A 24774-nucleotide genomic window follows, 5' to 3' on the forward strand; every position below is an offset into this window, starting at 1 on the left:
TGTGGAATTAATGACTTTTAGAATATCCTATTAAAAAAAAGATCCTATCTTTTGAAATTATCATCCTTTCTCCACTAATTTAGGCGCAGGTGTTTGTGAAAGTAACTTAGAAAATACTTAAGAGGGTGATAATCCCAACTGTTCTCCAAAGATATTGCCAGATACAATTCTATTTTGTTGTTTCAGAAATATTTTGGTTTAAAAGCTTTACACAAAACAAATCTTCAACCAAAAAAGGGCATGCATTTTCCTGTAAGTTTCACCAGAGCCAAGGTTCTACTCACTGTACTGGGTAAAGACACTTTCAGATGGGGATTTTGTATATAAGCTAAACCAACAGTCAAAGATTCCTTTTCAAAGAAATAAATTCCGGAGGTCTGTGAAAATAGTACTGACAGGGAACCAGGGAACTGTGTTTTTCTTTGGATCTTCCATAAGTCCTGCAACTTTAAAAAAGTCACTGATCTCTGAGCCTCAGTTTCCTCATTTGTAAGACACAGGATTAGAATGTGCTAGAGAATGAATTGTGTTCCCCACAAATTCCATATGTTGAGACCTATTCACCCAGTGTGATGGTATTTTTGGAGGTGGGGACTTTGGGAGGTGAATAGATCAAGACGGTGGAGCCCTGAATGAGATTCACGCCCTTATAAAAGAAACACCATCTCTTGCCCCATCCACCGCAAGAGAACACAAGGAAAAGATGGTTGTCTATGCAGGCCCTTGCCAAACACTGAATCTTCCAGTTTGCTCTTTGATCTCCCAACCTCTAAAACTGTGGAATAAAGATTCCTATTATTTATAGGTCACCCAGTCTCTACGGTGTTTTATGATAGCTGCCCAAAAAGACTAAGACAGAATGGTTCATCTCTAAGAAGATTCTCACTTTCAGTTCTTAGAATTCAGTTACTCACATATCTGTCCTTATCCCTACTCCAACCATTGTTATCCTTTAATTTTATAGCTATTTATACGGCATTTAAAACAATCAACTCTGTATTAAATGGTATCTCATGATAATTCATCAGTTCTTTGAAATAATTTAAGTGAAGGTATCCACCACAATACCTAGAACCTGGCAGGAGTTTTAAAGGACGTTAAATGTCCTACCTTCTTTGCCCAACAGTCCCTAACACACAGCCAACTCTAAATAACTGTTTATGGATTTAAACTGAATTAAATGAAGGTATTATAAAACAAATGAAGTTTTGTGTTTAACTATAGATAAAGCTATAACATCAGGCCTGAATACACATTGCAAGTACCTAAAAATTTTAGAAACAAAAACAGTGACACCCATCTTCACTCACCCAAGATCAACAAACCATGACTTCTGGGATGGGTTTGGGCATGAGAGGGAAAGAGAGACAACCCTGCGAAATAAATACATAAATAGTTCTGCCTGCTCCTGAAAAGGAGCACCTCTTTATTACTGGTTGAACAGCTGTCATTTCAATTTTGCCTAGAAAGGTAAAGAAAATTCCTCATTTTACTGACTTCACTTTAAATGTCTCCTTCCACTTCTCCACCCCCATCTACCTAATTCCTATCCAGGCTTCCAAGTCCATTTCAAACCCATTCCCTAAAAGCTTCTCTGGATCCTACCTGAACTGATTATGATCATTCTTAATATCTACATCATATGGTGGGTACCTGTCTCAGGAAATTTTTCTTCTGCTTTTCATTATGCTGATTTGAATGTTTCTCTTATTCTTCCATGAAATATCACCACTCTGAGAATAATAGCTTTCTCACTTTTCTTGGTGTCAACTATAAGCATCAGTAAGTGACTTTCACGGGGTGAAATATACTTTTGATTAAAATTTAATAGAGGCAGTACTTCCAGTTTCAGCACAAGATGGAACAGGTAACACGTCCTCCTTTTCCTTCTACAAAGTATAGGCAAAAACTCTTGACATTATATATAAAACAAACATAAAACTCTGAAAGGTGAAGCTAAAAAGACAGATCAGCTAGGGACCTTGAAAACCTGAAAACAAACAGTAGAAAATTCCTGGAGTACCTTTTTGCCTAATGTATCCTAGACTAGGTGATGAGGAAGTCAGCACACAGATATGCCAATGGGCACAGACAAAAAACAAAAATAGAAATAGTGTCAAGAAAATCCTGAATTATGCCGAAGAACCAGGAAAGAGGTACCCTAGCAGTTCACAAAACCTGTACACAATTACCTGCTAAATGCCAAAGGCAAAAATCCAGCCCCAGCCCTATTCCCAACAGAAAAGACTGAGGGAGTCGAGGCTTCCATCCTTCCCTGGCTCTAATATTGTCTTATGTCATTCTTTATGTGTGTAGAGGAAACATTTAAGACACTTATAAATGGGGGAAAGAGGGGTGCCTGGGTGGCTCAGTCATTAAGTGTCTGCCTTCAGCTCAGGTCATGATCCCAGGGTCCCGGGATCGAGCCCCACATATCAGGCTCCCTGCTCAGCAGGAAGCCTGCTTCTCCCTCTTCCACTCCTCCTGCCCTGCTTGTATTCCCTCTCTCACTGTCTCTCGCTCTGTCAAATAAATAAATAAAATCATAAATAAATAAATAAATAGGGGAGAGAAAGGGACTTAAAGGGCAGAGAGGTTCTCACCTTGGTAGACTACATAATACCTACAACAACCATAACAGTCCCACACAAACAGTAAACACTTATGTATAAACCAAAATGGAATTCTAAGAGGTATAAGTAACATATAGAAAGGTAAAAAAAAAAAAAAAAGAAAACAGAAACAAATAAGAGAGGAAAAACAAAAAATAAAATGGAAGACTTAACATACCAGTAATTACATTAAATATAAAGGATGTATTGACACACCAATTAGACAGACTGGCAGACTGAGACTGGATAAAAAATCATGACCCAATCACAGGCAGACACAAGAAATTCACATTATATATAACAATACAGTTGTTTTAAAGTAAAACAGGAAAAAGTTATATCATGCAAAAAAATCAAAAGAAAGTAAGAGTTGCTGTGTTAATATCAAATAAAGGAGGATTCAGAGCAAATTACCAGGTACAAAAAGTGACCTTATAAAATGATAAAAGGGCAATCTACCAAAAAAACATAGTGATCCTAAATGTGTACACACCAAACTACAGAACTGTGCAATATATGAAACAAAAACTGATAGATCTGAAAGGAGAACAGCCAAATCCACAATTACAGTTGGAAAGTCTAGTGTTCCTCTATTAATAATTGATACAACAACTAGACAATATAATCAGCAGTGATACAGAAGGACTCAAGGACACCATCAACAATCAGGATCTATGCAACATGTATAGAACATTCCATCCAGCAAAAGCCAAATAAACAGTCTATGCAAGAGTCCATAGAACATTTACCGAAAGAGACCACAGTGCAGGCTACAAAACAAATCACAGCAAACTAAGGGAATAAAAATTGCACAGACTGTGTTTTCTGACCACAATGAAATTAAATTAGAAATCAGTAACAGAAAAATGGTTGAAAAATTTCCAAACCCTTGGATACTAAACAATAATTCATATATCAAATAAGTTTCAAGGGAAATTAAACATACACACACACACACACACACCCCAAATACAAAAGAAATACATATTGAAAGTTGTAGAACACAGCTACAACAGTAACAGAAAAGAGAAAAAAAAACCCTCAAATCAATAAGCTGAGCTGCTACCTTAAGAAACTTGGGAAAAAATACCAAATTAAACCAAAAGTAAGTAGAAAAAAGGAATACAATAAAGAGCAGAAATTACAGAAATTGAACACAGAAAAGGAGAGGTAATCAAGGGGGGAAAAGCTGGTTCTTTGAAAAGTTTGGTAAGATTGACAAACCACTACAAATGGTAAGAAGATCAGAGAGATGATTCAAATTACTAAAATCATGAATGAAACAGGGTCACAATACAGATCCTCCAACCACTAAATGGGAATACTATGAACAATTTTACAGTCATAAATTTGACAGATAAGAAGAAATGGACAAATTCTTCAAAGCCACAAATTATAAAAACTCATCTGAAATTAAAGAGATCATCTGAATAGGTCTAGAACAATTAAAAAACTCCCCAAAAAAGAAAGTTCCAGGCCTAGATGGTCCACTGGAGAATTCTACCAATGTTTAAAGAATTAACACCAATTCTATACAATCTTCCAGAAAACAGAACTAGAGGAAAGAATACTTCCCCACTCATTTATGAGGTTAGAATTACCCTAACAGAAAATCAATAAATACAGTACAAAACAAAAAACCAGAAATCAACAGACCATTACACCTCATGAATATAAACATAAACAAGCCTTAACAAAACATTATTGATTAGAATTTAGAAATATGTAAAAGAACTATACACCATGATTGGGGTGGGGGGTTTAGGTGAACAAGAGTGACTCAAAAATGATCAATGCAATCAACAGGCTAAAGTGAAAAAAATGTCATGTTCATATATATTAGTAAAGCAAAAAGGACTAAACAAAATGTAACACATACTCATGATGAAAACTCTCTGCAAACTAGGAATAGAAAGGAAATTTCTCAACTTGATAAAAAGCACCTTTCAAATACCTACAGCTAACATTTATTTAATGGTGAAAGACTAAATGTTTTCCCCTGTACATCAGGAATATGGCAAGAATGTTCACTTCCATCATTCTTATTCAACATACTATTGGAAGTTCTAGCCAGTGGCATGATGTAAGAAAAGGAAATAAAAGACATATAGATCAAAAAGTTGAGAAAACTGTTCCTATTTGCAAAAGACATGACAGTCCACACAGAAAATCTAGATCTATAGGAAAAACCCAGAACTAGGAAGTAAGTTTATTAAACTCATAGGATACAAGATCCATATACAAAAGTCAGTTGTACTTCTAAATACCAGCAATGAGCATATGAAACTGAAATTTAAAAGACAATACCATTTATAATTACTAAATATGATGAAATAATAAATCAAAGAAAGCATATGTAGAACTCATATTCTGAAAACTAGAAAATGTTAATTAAAGAAATTTTTAAAATGATAAATTAATGGAGAGATACACCTTATTCAAGGATTGGAATACTCAACATACTAAAGACGTTAATTCCAAAATGATATTCAGGTATAACATATTTTCTGTCAAAATCCTGGCAAGATTTTTTTTTTAGATAAACACAAGCTAATTCTAAAATTACTCTGAAAACCAAATAAATTAGAATACATAAGCAATTATGACAAAGAAAAAGTAGGAGGAATCATTCAACTTAAGACTTTTTATAGTTATAACAATCAAGACAGTATAGTATTGGTGGAGGGGTAGACACACAGATCAATGGAATAGAAAACCTAGAAGTAGATATATACAAATATATAGTCAACTGACTTTTGACAAAAACACAAAAGGAATTTAATAGAGAAAGGATAATATTTTTAAAAATGATGCAAAGCAACTGGATATTTGTAGGAAAAAAAATGAACCTTGACCCAAACCTCATATCTTACATAAAAATTCATGGAAAATGGATCACAGAGTTATCTATTTCAACGATTTTTATTTATTTATTTATTTATTTATTTGACAGACAGAGAGAGAGAGAACAAGCAGGGGGAGGAGCAGAGGGAGAGAGAAAAGTAGGCTCCCCAGTGAGTAGGGAGCCCAAGAGGGGCTGGATCCCAGGACCCTGAGATCATGACCTGAGCTGAAGGCACATGCTTATCTGACTGAGCCACCCAGGAGCCTCGTGGATCACAGATTTAAATGTAGAATGTAAAACTATAAACATCTCAGAAGAAAACAAAAGTTTTCAGTGTCTTGGCCTTGGTTTATAAAGAGTTTAGACATAACATAAAAAGAAATCCACAAAAGAAATCCACAAAAGAAAAAAATCCGCAAAAGAAAAAAAATGTTGATAGATTGGACATCAAAATTAAAATCTTTTACTCTTGAATGACTCTATGAAGAAGATGGAAAGATAAACTATCGGGGGGGGGGATACCTGCAAACCACATACTTTACTCTTATGTAAGAACTCGGGGAGTATATAAAGAACTCTACATTCAACAGTAAAAAAATTAAAAATCAAGTGAGAAAATGGGAAGACATGAAGATATATTTCAAGGAAAATGGCAAATAAGCACACAAGAAGACATTACTACTATTAGTTATTAGGGAAATAGAAATTAAAACTACACTGATATAGCAATACACACTTACCAGAATGGCTAAAATTAAAAAATAATAACACAACTAAATGCTGGTAAAGATGCAGAGAAACTGTCACTCATACAAAGTTGATGAGAACCTGTTCTGGCATTTGTGATAAACAGTTTGGTAATTTTTTTGAGAACTAAACAGAGAACTGTCATATGCCCCAGAAATCACACTACTGGGCATTTATCCCAGAGAAATGAAAATTTACATCTACACAAAATCCTCTACACAAATACTCACAGCAGCTTTATCTGTAATAGCTAAAAACTAGAAGTGATCAAAACGTCTCTCAATGACCCATATCAATGGAACAATACTTGGCCATAAAAAGGAACAAATTATTGATAGACACAACTCTTTGGATGAATTTCCAAGGTGTTATTCTGAGTGAAAAAAAGTAATCTCAAAAGCTCACACACTATATAGTATCACTTACATAACATTCTTGAAATGATTTGAATAATAGGTATGGAAAATCAGATTAGTGGTTGCCATGAGGAATGGTAGAGGAAGAAGGGAATGACTGTGATTATTAAAAGGAAGCACACAAGGCAGAACTTTGTAGTGGTGCAGTAATTCTGCTTCTTAAATACGGTGTTGTTGCCAGAATCTACACAGTAATAAAATGGCACAGAACTACATACATACTACAGCCAATTTCCTGGTTTTGATATTGTACTATACTTATATAAAATGTAATCATTATGGGATATTGGGTGAACCATACAAAGGATTTTTACTACTTTTTATGGATCTATAAGTATTTAAAATAAAAATTTAAAAATACAGGAATAAAACCATAATGCATATTAGAATAATACAGAAGAAGATTACTTAAAATGCTGATTATACTGGTAGGGTCATATTTTCTTGGGGAAGGATGGAAAACATGTCTAAGGTATTTTCATCTCTATAAACTGAAGGTAATTTCCCTGAGTATGAAAAGAAGAAAGATTATTTATTTTTTTTAAAGATTTTATTTATTTATTTGACAGCCAGAGATCACAAGTAGGCAGAGAGGCAGACAGAGAGAGAGGAGGAAGCAGGCCCCCCGCTGAGCAGAGAGCCCGATGCGGGGCTCGATCCCAGGACCCTGGGATCATGACCTGAGCTGAAGGCAGAGGCTTTAACCCACTGAGCCACCCAGGTGCCCCAAGAAGAAAGATTATTTAGTCCTTTCGACAATAAACAACTGGAATAGCTATAAAATACAAGACTAACTAAACCCTGAGACCAGGCAAGTTCAGAAATACCAGACATCTGGGCAACACTAAGCAGCAGCACTAAGAGCAGGTATTGCCTCCCCATGATTCCCTATCTATTGGGAGTGTTTCTAAAACAAAAGAGAACTTGTGGAGAAGAACTTAACTTTGAAACTTAGAAGACTCAGGATTTATAAGATGTAAGGAAAGGTGGGAGACCTGATCTTTAGCAAAAAGACAGCAGAAGCAACCCAAGTTCCCAGATGCATGGATCTGTTCCAGCAGTGAGTGCTGGAACAGGCTACACTCCTGAACTGAAGTGTATCGTTAAGTGACGGCAGTTTTAAGATGGATCTGAGAGCCAGAAGGTCTAGTCCCCAAATCTGGAAAACATGTCCACCTTTCTCTGGTCCAGAAATAGAGCTTCACTCTCCTATTATCTCAGATTTACCCTAAGAATCAAGCAATGTCTTTGATTTAGTATCCAAAACCCTTAGCACACTGGGATTGAAATACAGAATAAACTAGTCTAAGTTCATTGAATGAATCAAAAAATGAACCTATGATTTAAAAGCTGAAGGAATGTACTTTGGTGGAGATCATTAATTCCTGCTACTTAGTTCAGGTTTAGAGCCTAATCCAATGACCATCACACAGAACTGAATTATGGACAGTCTAAAATGAAATGCTGTATAAATGTAAAATACCCCTAAATGTCAAAGAATTGGTGACAAACAAAAACCAAAGCTCAGAATGTAAAAATTCTCAATATCTTCTTTATACTGATTCCACTTTTTAATGATACTACTGGGTTAATAAGATATTTTGTTAAAATTAATTCTGTGTTTCTTTTTACTTTAATTTGGATTCTAGGGCATTTACATTATATATGCAGCTCACATTATATTTCTACTGGAGCACTAATAGAGAGGGCAGAGAGTGCATAATTCTTTCTTAGTTGATGCCATGAACTCATGAAGTTCCTTAAACTCTAGCCAAGAAAGTACCTTTTGCTCATCTGCATCTATTTTAAATCTTCTGATGACTTTTAAGATGAAATGGCAGATATGAGATGCTTTCTGCTAGAGAAATGTGGTTTCTCTAGAACACTTTGTTTTATATGAAACAAAGAAAAGTAGGTATGCGTATGAATATATTCCTGGAATCCAAGCGGGAAAATAAAATCTACTTGTAGAAAAACATACCTAGGATATGACATAAACAGTTTAACAATATGCACAATATTCTAATTTATACTTTAAATTTGTGGGACATAAAAATAGCCAAATAAAGGAAAAGGAAAACATGAAAAACTGAAGTGTCTGAAACTCAGGGTTTTAGAGGTAACTTCATTTCTCTCAAGATAAAGCCTACCAGGTCTTCACATAAAACACTGTGTGAACTCTGTGTGGGATTAGACAAGGAACTGTGAGCCAATTCTTCCAAGAACACTTGTAGCTCTTCCCTCAAATAGCTGCTTTTTCTTAATTCTGATGTGAGAACAGATGAGAGTTTTCACCTCAAGTCAGTTTAGGGGATTTTTATCTTAACACTGAAGAGATAAAACTCTTTCTGATTCATGTTTAGTTTGCCAATTTCTCCCTCTTCTGGGAGAGTCTCGGAAGCTCCCTGGAATAGTCTTACTTGCTCCAGAAGGGTCTGTGACACTTGGCACTACAACACTGAGCTTTCCTAGTAGATGAAGCTCTATCACTAAAAAGATTTCTGCCTTCTATGCACTCAAGTCCCCTCCACACTGTGAATCTACCTCTCCACCTAACTTCACCTGACTTGATTTATCAAGTTGCTTCCTGAAAGTGAACAGGATTATCCATTTCTCATCTGATTGCTATAATTAAATTTCTAAGAGTAAAATCTCTCTACATCCTGCCTACACCCTTGATGTACAAGTCAGTAAATTGAACTCTGTATTACACAAATGAAGTGGATCCCAGTAGTAGAAACTTTGGTGTTGTCCTTTGTTTTCCAACTACAGTGTAGATAAACTTTGCTTCTTCAATGGATACTTTAAATGAAGTTTTAAAAATGCTTTCTATAGGGGCGCCTGGGTGGCTCAGTGGGTTAAGCCGCTGCCTTCGGCTCAGGTCATGATCTCGGGGTCCTGGGATCGAGTCCCACATCGGGCTCTCTGCTCAGCAGGGAGCCTGCTTCCCTCTCTCTCTCTCTGCCTGCCTCTCTGTCTACTGTGATCTCTCTCTGTCAAATAAATAAATAAAATCTTTAAAAAAAAAAAAAAAAAAATGCTTTCTATATTTCTGGCGTTTGGTATTAGAGGGTGCCGATTTAGATACCCCTAAAATTTATGACTAGATAAATCACTCAATTGCTAAAATGGTCATATTTAATTTGTTCTTAGCCTTGAAAAACAATTCTATTTTCAGTTAGTGGTTTCAGATGTATCCACAGAAGTTATAGTACAAATGTTTAAAAATCAGTGTAACAATACACATAATAGAATTCCTGTTGTATTGTCATAAATACATGTGGCTGGCATGTGATGTCTCAGTAAAGATGGCTCCTGTCAGCATTTAGCTCATTGAAACACAGACCATATTCAATGGTCCATATCTAAAAACGATCACACATTAAAATTTTTTTTTCTTTGACACCAAAAATTTAAAAATAATTACATGATCACATTATAATTATTTGTTTAAATACCAATTTATATGTATATTTCACTTAAAAATACTTCTAGTGGCATATGCTATATATAAACAACAGTGAATGTAAATAAAGACCTCCACAAAGAAATCCTTAATTCCCTCTGGAATATATATGAGTAGTAATATAACACCTCACCAATTGGGATAGAATGAAATGCCGAAGTATAAAATCAGGACATTAATCTCACATAAAAATTAACTAATAATGCTTCCCATTCTCAGATCAGGAAGTCATACAGTGTGAAAGAAAAAGGACTAAGGAGAGAGTCCTCTTAAGACAAATCTTTAGGTTATGATGTTCCTTTCACATAATATTTTATGTTATCTCCCAGGCAAGCATAAAAAGGGAGGGAGCAGAGTTCTTTAATAATACATATAGCATGCTGCTAGGAAGTTAGCAAACTCCTTCTCCTTGGGAAATTATGAACAGCTGACATGATTTCTGTGATATGTCTGTGATAAAGTTTTCTGATTTTATCTTTTCTATTTTATAAATAGCTATTATAGGAACATACTTGACTATGATATTTTGAACTATATGTATAATCTAGTATATCTGAGACATGAGAACCTAATTCTAAGCACAAAGAATTGCTGATAATGTTGACCATATTCTAATTGCTGAATTTATATAAGTCACATACATATCTATTAAATAAACTATAAAATGGATTAAATCTTTGATCTACTACTAGAAACTAATTCTAAGAGAACATTTTAAAATACATAGGAAATCATCTTTCCTCACCTCTTTGCTATATAATAAAGTGAGTTCTTAAGATATGAGAGAAAACTAGTAACAGATCTAATTGTGTATATTCTGAATTTCAACTGGTAGGCAACTTTCCCACTGATACTGGTAAGACAGCATTTATTTCTACACTCAATTTTAAGAGTAATCCAGGTGAGCCATTCATTATCTGACAGGCCAAGAAGATCCTCTGAATCCATTTTACAATCCCTTCTTTGAGATTCAAGGAATAAATAATAAGAGAGTTGATGGTTTGAGTCTAGAAATGTTTTCTTTTCTTTTTTTTTATTTTTTAGAAATGTTCTCTTTTTTGATATTTTGGCTTCTCTAGTTCATTTAAGATATTTAAACAAAGGCTCTGTAAAATGTATATATTGCAAAAATTTAGAATTTACTTAATGTGCAAATCTTCAAACAGTGATGGTAAATGCTTTGAAACAATACTAGAAATACATTAAAAATATTTAATTCAGTCCAAGATAATGCTACTTATAAGAACATGCTTGTACACAAATAATAATGTCATACTATCTTTAAAAATAAACTTTTATAAGTTTATACATTTTAAATGAATCTTCTCACACAATCACCATCTCTTCTCACATAATCACCATCTTCCTAGTATTCCTAGTCTCACTTCAACTATTCTTGTGTGAATGATTAGATACCTTTCACACTATTGTTGTTCTTTTCCATGTTACCCATTTCACCATTTTATTTAGGTACTCTGTCCCTCAGATGAATACTTCACCAGAAGCAGACTTATCCACTTTCCTCTATTTTTTTTTTTTTTAAGATTTTATTTATTTATTTGTCAGAGAGAGACACAGCGAGAAAGAGAACCCAAGCAGGGGGCAGCAGGAGAGGGAGAACCAGGCTTCCCGTTGAGCAGGGAGCCTGGTGTAGGCCTTGATCCCAGGACCCTGGGATCATGACCTGAGCTGAAGGCAGCCGCTTAACAACTGAGCCACCCGGGCACCCTCCACTTTCCTCTTAAGGTAGCATCTTTTCCGACAGCTCATTCATATCTCTTCTTCCTCTGTCTTTCCCTCCCTAAATCTGAAATCCAGCTCTCTTATTTTCCTTCATTTCTTCTAAAAATGTCCATTTTTTTTTCATTTTTCTTTCCATGTCCTAAATGACTGCCAACAAGTATTATGAACGGTACCTCTCTCTTCTCTACCATCCTTCTCTGCCTTCTACTATAACCAGATTACTTCCTTGGATGCCAGAAGTATTCTGAGGACATGCTTACATATGCCTCATAAACCTCTGAAGGAGATCCTCAGCTAAGAGTGTCAAGAAGGGCAATTAAATTTCCCAAGATATTCAGGAAATGGTAAAGAATAAGGATTCAGACTACAACTTTCAATCTTCCCAAAGTCTTACTAGCCAGATCAAAAAATGTTACCTGCACTCAACCTGGAGATTTTGAAATACAACATGCTTTGACTCCCCAAACTGCTACCTAACAAAATCACTGCGGTCAAAGAAGGATCCCACTGCACCTCCCCATCACCAACATCTTGCTTAAAGATGTTGGGTTCCTGCTAAAAAACGAACATGCAGAATCAAGTATAACTTTTTAGAAGAGAAAAGAAAATCTTTATTATAGTAAATGGTTTCTAAAATAAGGTAATTTTATTTCAAATGAATCCTAAGTCCAAAAAACATAAAAATCAGAGAATAAACTCAGTATTTAATATCAATAGCTAATAATTATCATTTAACTAAGTAAATCAATATATGTAACTACCTCTTTAAATACAAGTCAGTAAAACTACTTTTCCAGATAAAATTTTTAATTCTATTTTTAAATGGACTTTACACAACTTCAACTACTTCCCTAAACATACAACTGTGCTGCAGCCAAAATCATATACTTACTGTTGTCTAAATGTATCTTCCTACCTCATCACCTTTACTTGCACAGTTCCTTTTGTCAAGGATATTTGTTCCATTTCAATCTGCAAAACACCTCTCAATCCTTTAAGGCTCCTCAGTGCACCTTTGGGTGAAGGAACCTTGTACTAGCAGTCAGTAGCCTATCTTAGCCACTGACTAATTATGGAAATTTTAATACGCCATTTAACCTCCCTGCCTTCTGTTAACTTGGATAACTATAAACAAAGGTGCTAAGCCAAGTGATTCCTATAGCAGTAGATAACAAGGAAGCCTAAAGTCTGGGTTTATTAACAGTACTAGGCTGGAAAACTGACCTTCATTTCACCAAATTATAGTAAAATAACTGAGCAATGTCTTGGGGTTGGTTTTATACCATTTACTTTTGTCTGATTAACAGTTTTCAGAACAGAAAGATGAAGGAATCCAGAGATGGTATAAAAACTCCCATGAGGATGGGAAAATGGAACATCTCACACTTAAATCACCAATCTACTTAGTAATAGTGTCTGAAAATACAAACATCTGTGAGGAAAACTGAAGAAACAGGGAAACCCAAACCTTCATCTAGAAGCAAAAGGCATAGTCCTGTTTTGAAATTTCCTTCAAACTAAGCTTCCACATCCTTTAAAGAAATACTCTATCTTCTCTGTCTACTGGCATCTTTTACTTTCTAGAACTCAACCACAACCTTCACCTTTTTCACCAAGCTCCTTGATTCTTCAGACTAGACTTTCCCAATCCTTTGAACCTAACAGAACTCACTGCACTCTAAAAGTATCACACCACCAGTCCCTTTAATAAACACCTGCTCATGAAAGAAGCAATCCTGAGTGGTCTGTGTATTTTCTTCCCCAATTCTTATTTCTACTTCAAGAGCCTAATAACTGAGATGGGAGAGACTCACAAACTTTTGTTGAATAAATTATTAGCATCGCACCTTATGTGAGCACACACAAAAAAGTTACGTATTAGAGGAAAATGAAAAAAGTATTTTATAAACTTTAAAGCCTATAGCTAAGTTTTAAAAATTGGGTTGTTGATTATATTAACCATTATGGCTCCCTGTTCGTTTCTGTTACTAGGATTCCACTGCTAAAACAAGGCAAAAGAAGAGTCAAATGTGGCTTATTAGGCATTCTCTTAACCAAAAATGTCTATTAGTTGGCACCCAACAACAGGATTAGGACGACTAGCAGGCCATGTGATGACCCTCTGGCTCAGGCACATCCTGAACTTAGTTTCAGAACTCAGATTAAATTATGGTCAGTGTATGTTAGCCTAAATATGTTTTGAAAAACAAGAAAACTTGGTTACTTTATACTGTTTAGAAGAAACCATTCCCTAACCATGCCTAAAACATAACCTTTACTATCTATATTTTAATGATTTTATACTTAGCAGCCTCAACATCTGAGTAATTATAATAGAATATATTTGAAAGTTTCAACGACAACAAAAGAATAAGCTACATCACGTATTTCCAAAGAGTCATGCTGTTAAAAAGGGAAGACTGCGTTTTTTTTTTTTTTTATTTCTACTTCTTTCAGGGCATGGAGAAATACCACTCTCATAAATACATGCAATGAGAGGAGACTAAACATTCAAATAAAATGCGCTACAGTGTGCAGAACGGAAAAGCTATTAAATGCACATTCATTTATATAAGACACACAAGAGAAGCTTTAGAAAGCACATAAACACCTAAGAGACAAGAAAAATCAACTTACCTAAAAAAAAAAAATTACAGCCATGGCAGATCAAAATTATTAGATTAAAGTAAAAAGAGTGAAACAAACATCAAAAGAGTAAATGACATGAGAAGAGGTTAAGGGCATATGTTACTTACAGGAATTCTTCTCCAGGGTGTTTGAGTATATTTATCAGCATATGTGCGTTTTTCCTCTTTAGAATTTTGGTGGCAGTTACACCGAGTTGCCTGAATAAAACCACAAAATTTACACAGGTATAATTCTATATATACATATATACATACAAAAATAATTAGAGGTTGGGGCACCTGGGTGGCTCAGTGGGTTAAAGCCTCTGTCTTCAGCTCAGGTCATGATCCCATAGTCCTGGGATGAAGCCCCGCATTGGGCTCTCTGCTCAGCGGGGAGCCTGCTTTCCTTCTTCTCTCTCTCCCTGCCTCTCTGCCTACTTGTGATCTCTGCCTATCCAATAAATAAATAAAATCTTTAAAAAAATAATTAGAGGCTTTCTTAAAGGATAAAAGACCACCGTCACCAAAAAAAAAGGCAAACATCCAGGTCTATTCATTAGTCTCCCATCTTATTGAGAGACTGGATTCCAGAGTCAGTCAGTAAAGCTAAAATTCTGAATAGTGAAAATTAACCTTGGGAATCTCTTACACTGTCCATAAATACACTATCTATGATCTTATGTGTATACACATATACAATGCTATGTATATAATAATAATATATAAATATGTATAATAATGTATTTATAATAATGTAGAATATATATAACAATATACAGATTATAAGGAATACAATTGCAAAATATAATGTATTTCTCTAAACTATAATGGTACTACAGTCACTACACCATAGTTTCTTAAATTCATTTTTGACGGCACTCTATGGATATTAAACACCACCGGTCCACAGATAAGGCTGTCTATTCACAAGTGTGGTGCTTTTAAGCTTCCTTAATGATGTGTTAACCCTATTGAACTAAAGAATTTGAAGGACCACTGAATTTTGACAAGATCCATCTGACCATTCCAGTTCACAAATGAATTCTCTGCATATGATTCCACTCAAAGCATACTCATTTAGACAACACAAAGCAACGTACCTTTTGTGGAAACTTTGGTCTCTCAAATAAATAATGATCAAATTTTTAAAAAGAACGAGAAGACAATGTGAATTTCTCCCTAGTGTGGAGTATGGTTGTATTCCAATACATATATTAGAATATATATATTATTTATTAAACAACCTCACTGGAGGTAAACATACTTTCTTGTAGGAAAACCTACATAACAAATTCTTAACTACTGCATCAAATTAAAATTAGGTGTCTTATTTTTAAAAATTTACCAAAATTCAGAATTTTTCTTATTTTCAATCAGATCACTCCATTTCCCATATATAAAATAAGATCTAATTAAAAACAAAAATCTCTGCAGAACAGACATTTTCCATTTCTTATAGTACAGACATATTTCCCATTCCTAAAAAATGGGATAGTGAATGAAACAAAATTCACCATATTAAGTAGGCAACTTAAGAGTCTCATGAGGCACTTGGGTGGCTCAGCTGGTTAAGCATCTGACTCTTGGTTTTGGCTCAGGTCATGATCTCAGAGTCCTGAGATGGAGCTCCGCATCTGGCACAGTGCAGAGTCGGCTTGAGATTCTCTCTCTCCCTTTCCCTCCACCCCGCCCCCTGCTCATGCTCTCTTTCTCTCTCAAAAGTAAAAAATAAAAGTATTTTTAAAAAAAAGTCTCACAGAATTCACTATAATAGGACATAACTTTTAATATATATGAAAGGTATATAAAGAAAAAATATTTATCTTAGTGCAAGCACATTATGTATTCTATCCTGACTACTGCACTTCCAGAAGTAATTTCCTTTTTGTAGTTTATCTGCTAACTGACATATGAAGAACATTATTAGGCAAATGTTCGAATTTTTCATAATTTGAAAAACCTAGTTTTTATTGACACTTCAATAGATGTAAAACAACTACCCAAATCATTCCCTGTCCACATGCTTTTCTTTTTGCTGACAGATTATGTTTGGAGGCTCACATTCTATGTAGTTCCATATTCAGGAAAGTGTATCCTACCTTTGACCCAATGATTTATTTTGATTAGTGTGAACCAATCAGATTAATCCCATTCCACCATGCTTAGGAAGTGATAAAGAATCCAAACCTAGCCAATAAAACATATGCAAAGTCTGGATAATTTCTGAGAATGGGCTCTTGATTTTAAAAATAGGCATGCTAGAGGGATGCCTGGGTGGTTCAGTCAGTTAAGCATCCAACTCCTGGTTTTGGCTCAGGTCATGATCTGAGGGTCATGGGATCCAGCCCCTCATCAAGCCCCATGCTTGAGATTCTCTTTCTCTCCCTCTCCTTACCTTTCTTTCTCTTTGAAATAAATAAATATCTTTTTTTTTTTTTAAAGGGCATACTAGAGAAAACAAGGTCCTTTTCCTACATTTGGGGACTAATAGAGGAGTATGTGACACACAGAACTACAGAATACATCTTCTAACCCGCACAGGACAGCCAAAAAGATTCCAGAAAAGCCAACCTAGAACTTCACCATTATCGAAATGACCATTTAAGTAACCATGAGATCTACACAATTTTGCTATTTGAGTTTACAAATGTTCTAACTTTTAAGTCACTTTTAGTTAGAGACTTTTACTTGTAACTTATAACATCTTAAGATACACACTATTTTACTAGATGGGTGATCTGGGGCAAATCATCAGTAAGAGTTAATATTAATCATCCACCCATGGCCCAGGTATAGCATTACTCAGTTTTCATACATAGCTTATTAGACTATCATAATCCTACATTGTATTATTTTTATTACACCCACATACAGAAGAGGCTGAGGAGAAATAAAGTAACTTCCCTAAAACAACATGGCTATTTAGTTTCAGGGCAGGATTTGAAACCAGGTATATAATCCACAGGTTTTCAAATATATGACACAGCTAACCTGCTTAAGCTGAGCAGGGAGCCTGACTTGGGGCTCAACCCCAGGACCCTGAGATGATGACCTGAGCTGAAGGCAGATGCTTAGCTGACTGTGCCACCGAGGCACCCTGGTCTTTAAGCCATTTTGAATTTATTTCCCGGGGCCCCTGGGTGGCTCAGTGAGTTAAAGCCTCTGCCTTCGGCTCAGGTCATGATCTCAGGGTCCTGGGATCGAGCCCCACGTCAGGCTCTCTGCTCAGCGGGGAGCCTGCTTCCCCTTTTCTCTCTACTTGCCTCTCTGCCCACTTGGGATCTCTGTCTGTCAAATAAATAAATAAAATCTTTAAAAAAAAATCAATTTGAGTTTTTTCCCTTCTTGTGTGTGGAGTTGGCTTAATTTGTTGTTGATTCTCCAGTTCCTTAAGGCGTAGAGACAGCTGATGTATTCTGGATTTTTCAATTTTTTGGAGGGAGGCTTGGATGGCTATGTGTTCCCCCTTAGGACTGCCTTTGCTGTATCTCATAGGTTTCGGACCGAAGTGTCTTCATTCTCATTGGTTCCCATGAATTGTTTAAGTTCTTCTTTGATTTCCTGGTTGATCCAAGCATTCTTAAGCAAGGTGACTTTAGCTTCCAGGTGTTTGAATTCCTTCCAAACTTTCCCTTGTGGTTGAGCTCCAGTTCCAAAGCATTGTGATCTGAGAATATACAGGGAATAATCTCAATCTTTTGGTATCGGTTGAGCCCTGATTTGTGACCCAGTATGTGGTCTATTCTGGAGAAGGTTCCATGTGCACTCGGGAAGAATGAGTATTCTGTTGTTTTAGGGTGGAATGTTCTGTATATATCTATGAGGTCCATCCGGTCCAATGTGTCATTCAATGCTCTTGTTTCTTTATTGATTTTCTGCTTCGATGATCTGTCTATTACTGAGAGTGGCATGCTAAGATCTCCTACTATGAATGTATTCATATCAATATGACTCTTTATCTTGATTAACAGTTTTCTGATGTAATTGGCTGTTCCCATATTGGGGCATAAATATTTACAATTGTTAGATCTTCTTGGTGGATAGTCCCTTTAAGAATGATGTAGTGTCCTTCTGTATCTCTGACTACCGTCTTTAGTTTAAAATCTAATTTATCTGATATGAGAATCGCTACCCCAGCCTTCTTTTGAAGCCCACTGCCATGAAAGATGCTTCTCCATCCCTTCACTTTCAGTCTGGGTGTATCCTTAGGTTTGAAATGGGTCTCTTGTAGACAACATATGGATGGGTCCTGTCATTTTACCCAGTCTGCAACCCTGTGTTGTTTTATGGGCACATTTAGGCCATTCACGTTGAGAGTGATTATTGAGAGATACGTTTTTATTGACATCGTGTTACCTGTGAAGTCTTTCTTTCTATAGATTGTCTCCATATATTTCTGTTCAATGATATTCTTAGGATTTTCCTCTTTTATAGAACCCCCCTTAATATTTCCTGCAGTGTCGGCTTGGTGGTCGCATACTCTTTTAAACCTTGCCGGTCTTGGAAGCTCTTTATCTCTCCACCCATTCTGAATGTCAGTCTTGCTGGATAAAGTACTCTTGGCTGCATGTTCTTCTCATTTAGTGCCCTGAATATGTCTTTCCAGCCCTTTCCGGCTTGCCAGGTTCCTGTGGACAGGTCTGACGTTATTCTGATGTGCTTTCCTCTGTATGTAAGGAATTTCTTTGCCCTAGCTGCTTTCAAGAGCTCCTGTCTACAATTATGATTCATCATTTTCACTATCAGGTGTCTTGAGGTCTTTCTAGATTCTATGATCTTGGGGGAAGACCTTTCTGCCTTTAGTACACAAACGCTGGTTCCATTCACGAGATTGGGAAAATTTTCGTGGAGAATTTGTTCAACTATATCTTCTAGTCTTCTTTCTTTCTCCTCCCCCTCAGGGATTCCAATAATTCTGACATTGGAAAGTTTCATGGCGTCATGTGTTGTTTTCGTGGCTTCTAAGCTGTTTGTTCCAGGCTTCCTCCTGCTCCTTTTTCTCTGTTTGTCCTGCAGATCACTAATTCTATCTTCTGCCTCAGTTACCCTAGCTCTTAGAGAATTTAGATTAGATTGGAACTCATTGAGAACATCGTGAACATCATCCCTGGTGGCTTTCAATTCTGCCCTAATCAATTCCATTTTGTCATCCATGGCTTTCTCCAACCTAGCTATTGCCTGAATAATTGTTAGCCTAATTCCCTTTCCGACATACTGTCTATCTCCACATCCAATAGCTCTGATGCAGAACGCCCAGTCTCTGAATTTTTCTTCTGTTGGGCATTCCTCCTCCTAGTCATTTTGGTGAGAGATGGTTGAACGAATGTGTAGCTGAATGTATCAATCATGGTGCAGGCAAGGTCCACCCTGGAAGGCGTCTGAGCAATCAAGAGTCCCCACCCAAAAGAAAGAAAAAAGAAAAAGAGAGAGAGAGAGAGAAAGACAGGGAAAAAAAGAAAGATAAAATAAAAGAGAAGGCCCAGCCCAAATGGGCCCCAAGGTAAGATTTATGAAGTATACAAACAAAAACAGACAAACAAAAAGACCGACAAAAGTAGATGACAGGAGAAAAATAAATAAATAAAAACAAAAAAAAGAACCTCATCAAAAAGAACCCCAAGTGTAAGATTTATATATTACCAGGACAAAAACAAATACACAGAAACACTGGCAGAAGAAAAAGATGGGAGAGTGGTTATAAATTCTCATTGTGGGTGAGGAAGGTTATTTTGATTCTTCCTGGATGCATCTTGATATCTTTGTTAAAGGACTCAACTTTCCTAAGATAAAGGGGGATTAAAAACTGGTTTACCTATAGGGGTAGCATTGATTGGGGAAAGGGGATTACCTTGAAGCTTATCTCTATACAAATATTAAAAAAAAAAAAGAATAAACTAAAATAAAATTAATTTAAATTTAAAAAATTAAAAAAATAGAAAAGCAAAAGAAAAACACAGGTATATGTATCAAAAAGTTCAGGTTAAAAGGTTATTACAGAATTTTATGTACTGGGCATCTCACTGTGATGGTAAATAGGTTAAAAAGTTATATATAAAAAAAATGAACCAGAATAGTGGGAACGAATTAAAAATAAAGGTTGTATCTATGAAGTAGTGGTGGTTGTCCTCTTGTGTTTTTTTTTTTTTTAATTTCTTTCTTTCTTTCTTTTTTTTTTTTTTTTGGTTGGCTTTCTGGGGGAGGGGCCTTCTGTGTGGATTTTCAGGGAGTCTTGCTAGAGTTAAGTCCTCCTGCCCCCATCAAGGGGGTGGGCTCTGAGGAAACCGGTTTTTCAGGCTTTTCTTCTCTGGAGGTTTTTTTGTTTGTTTTCTCTCCCTGTGGCAGCTTTTGATGGTTTGGGGAGGTTTAGAGGAAAGCAAACTGCACCCAGACCTCCCTCTCAGAGAGAAGCCTCAGTCTGTTCCCCTCTGGGTGCTCCAGAGCACATAAATTCCCCCTCAGGCACTGGCAGAGCATGTTCCTAGTCAGAGTCTCTGCGGTCACAGGAACTCCCGCTTGTACCCAAAACCAAGATAGCCACGCCAGAGAGGTCCCAAGCAGCAACAGCACACTGAGATTTTCGCACTGAGATTTTCATGCTGGCCTGGGCAGGGAGTGCTCAGACTCTCTGGGTCCTAGAGAGCGCCAACTGGCACCTGCAGGCACCTCTCTCAGGGAGGGTATGGGGCGCGACTCAGACTCTGATAGCGCAGCGCCGGCAGAGAGTGCAAAAGGCTGTGGTTCTGCTGGCTGGAGAGGCTCCCTCACCCTCAGCTGCGCTGCCACCCAGACACTCTCAGGCACACCGGCCACTCAGGGACCAAAACCCGGCTTCTTCGCCGCACTCTCTCTGGCTCACCACAGCAGTGGCTGTCCTGGGTTGGTGGAGACTTAAGCCCTTGTCTCTAACCGCCCGATTCCCACAATTTCCCCCCATGATCCTTTGCTCTTTTTGAGTGCTTTCAACCAGACTCCAAGTTAATGCTGGTCCCCAATCACAGGGCACTCTCGTATTGGGGTATTACTTCCCAATGGGTCGCTTCCGGTGGCTCCCTCCCCCTTTCATTTATCTTCTGATATCAGTCCAATGTTCCCACTCCGCTTTACCTGCCCACTGGTGTCTTCTGCCCCCGTAGAGATCCAGAAGTGTATAATTCTAATCTCAGGCTGATTTCATGGGTGATCAGAGTTGTCTGGTAGGTAATCAGCTCACTTTAGAGTATAGGTTGAAATGGCGCCTCCTCCTACTTCCCCACCAGCTTGTCTCCTCCTACCATTTTGAGTTTATTTTTGTGTATACTGTAAGAAAGTTGTCCAGTTTCCTTCTTTTGCAAGTAGCCGTTCAGTTCTCCCAACACCATTTGATGAAGAGACGATCTTTCCCATCGCATATCCCTGCTTTCTTTGTAGATTAATTGACCATATAATCGTGGGTTTATTTCTGGGCTTTCTATTCTGTTCCACTGACCTATGCGTCTATTTTTATGCCAGGGGCATTGTTTTGATTACTACAGATTTTTAATATAACCTGACATCTAAAACACCCCCAGTTTTGTTTTTCAAGATTGTTTTGGCTATTTGGGGTCTTTTGTGGCTCCATACAAATGTTAGGATTCCTTCTGGTTCTGTGAAAGATGCTGTTGGTATTTTGATAGTAATTATTTTAAACTGCAGATAGCTTTGGGTAGTATACACAATTTAACAATATTTGTTCTTCTAATCCATGAGTATGGGATGTCTTACAATTTCTTTCTATCATATTCAATTTCTTTCATCAATATTTCATGGTTTTCAAGAACAGGTCTTTCACCTCTTTGGTTAAGTTTATTCCTAGGGTTTTTTAAAATTATTATTTTTGGTGCAACAGCAAATGGGATTGTTTTATTAATTTCTTTTTGCTACTTCATTATTAGTATGTAGAAATGCAACAGATTTCCGTACACTAATTCTCTATCCTGCAAATTTACTGAATTCATTTATCAATTCTAGTAGTTTTTTGATGGAGTCTTTTGGGTTTTCTATATGGAGCATCATGTTATTTGCAAACAGTGAATGTTTTACTTCTTTCTTATGGATGAATGGCTTTTATTACTTTTTGTTGGATGGATGGATGGCTGGCTTTTATTACTTTTTGTTGCCTGACTGCTGTGGCTAGGACTTCCAGTGATATGTTTAATAAAAATGGTGAGAGTGGACATCCTTTCTTGTTCCCGCTCTTAGTGGAAAAGCCTGCAGTTCTTCCCCATTGAGTATGATATTAGCCATGGGTTTCTCATATGTGACTCTTATTATGTTGAGGTATGTTCCCTCTAAATCTACTTTGCTGAGGATTTTTATCTTGAATGATGTTGTAATTTATCAAATGCTTTTTATGCCATCTCTTGAAATAACATACAGTTATCTTTTCTCTTACTGAGGTGATGTATCACATTGAACCATCCTTGCATCCCAGCAATAAATCCCACTTGATCATGGTTAATGTTCATTTTAATGTATTATTAGATTCAGTTTGCTAATATTTTGTTGAGGAATTTTGCAACTGTTTATCAGAGATACTGCCCTAAAGTTCTTTTTGTGATGTCTTTACCTGATTTTGTTTGTTGGTAGTTTTTGATTACTGATACAATTCCATTCTGGATAACTGCTCTTTTCAAATTTTGTATTTCTTCCTGCTTCAGTTTTGCAAGGTGACATTTCTAGGAATTGATCCATTTCCTCTAGGTTGTCCAATTTGTTGGTATATAATTTTTCAAAATATTCTCTTACAATCATTTGTATTTCTATGCTCTTGGGTGTTTTTTTTTTTTTTAAATCATTTCTGATTTTGAGTCCTCTTTTTTTTTTTTTTAAATGAGTGTGGACTAGGTGTTTATCAATTTAGAGCCAGCTCCTAATTCCATTGCTCTATTCTACTGTTTAAGTTTCTGTATTGTTTATTTCTGCTCTAGTCTTTATTATTTCCTTCCTTATGCTTGTAATTTTTTTTTTTAAAGATTTTATTTATTTGACAGACAGAGATCACAAGCAGGCAGAAAGACAGGCAGAGAGAGTGGGGAGAGCAGGCTCTCCGCTCAGCAGAGAGCCCGATGTGGGGCTCGATCCCAGGACCCTGGGACCATGACCTGAGCCACCCAGGCGCCCCTTATTATGGGTTTTGTTCGTTCTTTTTCTAGCTCCTTTGGGTTTAGAGTTAGATTGTTTATTTGAGATGTTTCTTGCTTCTTAAGCTAGCAATTTTCATCTCCATATAGTTTTTTCTTTTTTCTTTGATTTCTTGGTTGACCCATTCATTGTTTAATAGCAGTTATTCAACCTCCATGAATCTGTGCTCTTTCCAGATTTTTTTCTTGTGGCTTATTTCTAGTTTCATAGTGCTGTACTCAGAAAAGATGTATGGTATGACTTTGATCTTTTTGAATCTGTTTAGATTTATTTTGTGGTCTAATATGTGATCTATTCGGGAGGATGTACCACGTGCACTTTAAAAGAATCTGTATTCTGGTATTTTAGGAGGAATGTCCTGTTTGTTGTTTTTTTTTAATTGTGTCCAATTTGTCATCATTAGTTTTTGATGTAGTGTTCCACAATTCATTAGTTGTGCATAACACCCAGTGCTCATCACTACATGTGCCCTCCTTAATACCCATCATGCAGTTACCCTATCCCTTAACCCCCGCCCTTCCATAACCCTGTTTGTTTCCTGGAGTCCAGAGTCTCTCACAGTTTGTCCTCCTCTCTGATTTCTTCCCATTCAGTTTTCCCCTCCCTTCTGCTCTGGTCCTCTGTGCTATTCCCTATGTTCCACATATGAGCGAAGCCATATGATAATTGTTTTGCTCTGACTGACTTATTTCACTTAGCATAACCCCTCCAGTTCCATCCAAATCGATGCAAATTGTGAGTATTCATCTTTTCCATTGGCTGAGTAATATTCCATTGTATATATGAACCACATCTTCTTTATACATTCATCTATTGAACGACACCTCAGCTCCTTCCAGTTTGGCTATTGTGGACAACTGCTGCTATGAACACTAATTGGGGTTCATGTGTCCCTTCTTTTACTACATCTGAATCTTTGGGGTAAACACCTACTAGCACAATTGCTGGGTCATAAGGTAGCTCTATTTTTAACTTCTTGAGGAAACTCCATACTGTTTTCCAGATTGGCTGTATCAGCTTGCATTCCGACCAACAGCGTAAGAGGATTTCTTGACATCCTCACCAACACTTGTTGTTTCCTGTCTTGTTAATCTTTGCCATTCTAACTGGTATAAGGTGGTATCTCACTGTGGTTTTGATTTGTATTTCCCTGATA

The 24774-nt window shown here is 36.6% G+C and overlaps 1 protein-coding gene across 5 annotated transcripts in view; it reads right to left on the reverse strand.

Annotated features, from left to right (window-relative positions):
* The window catches only part of CCSER2 (coiled-coil serine rich protein 2), a 190966-nt gene that overhangs the window by 18370 nt on the left and 147822 nt on the right, over positions 1-24774 (reverse strand). For all 5 annotated transcript variants that reach the window (XM_080822603.1, XM_080822604.1, XM_080822606.1 and 2 more), the window contains one exon: positions 14586-14675. In XM_080822603.1, coding sequence (XP_080678729.1) covers positions 14586-14675 — 90 coding nt within the window. The remainder of the gene's footprint in view (positions 1-14585; positions 14676-24774) is intronic.

Source organism: Martes martes (assembly GCF_963455335.1).
Source record: "Martes martes genome assembly, chromosome: 14".
NCBI classification, from domain to species: Eukaryota; Metazoa; Chordata; class Mammalia; order Carnivora; family Mustelidae; genus Martes; species Martes martes.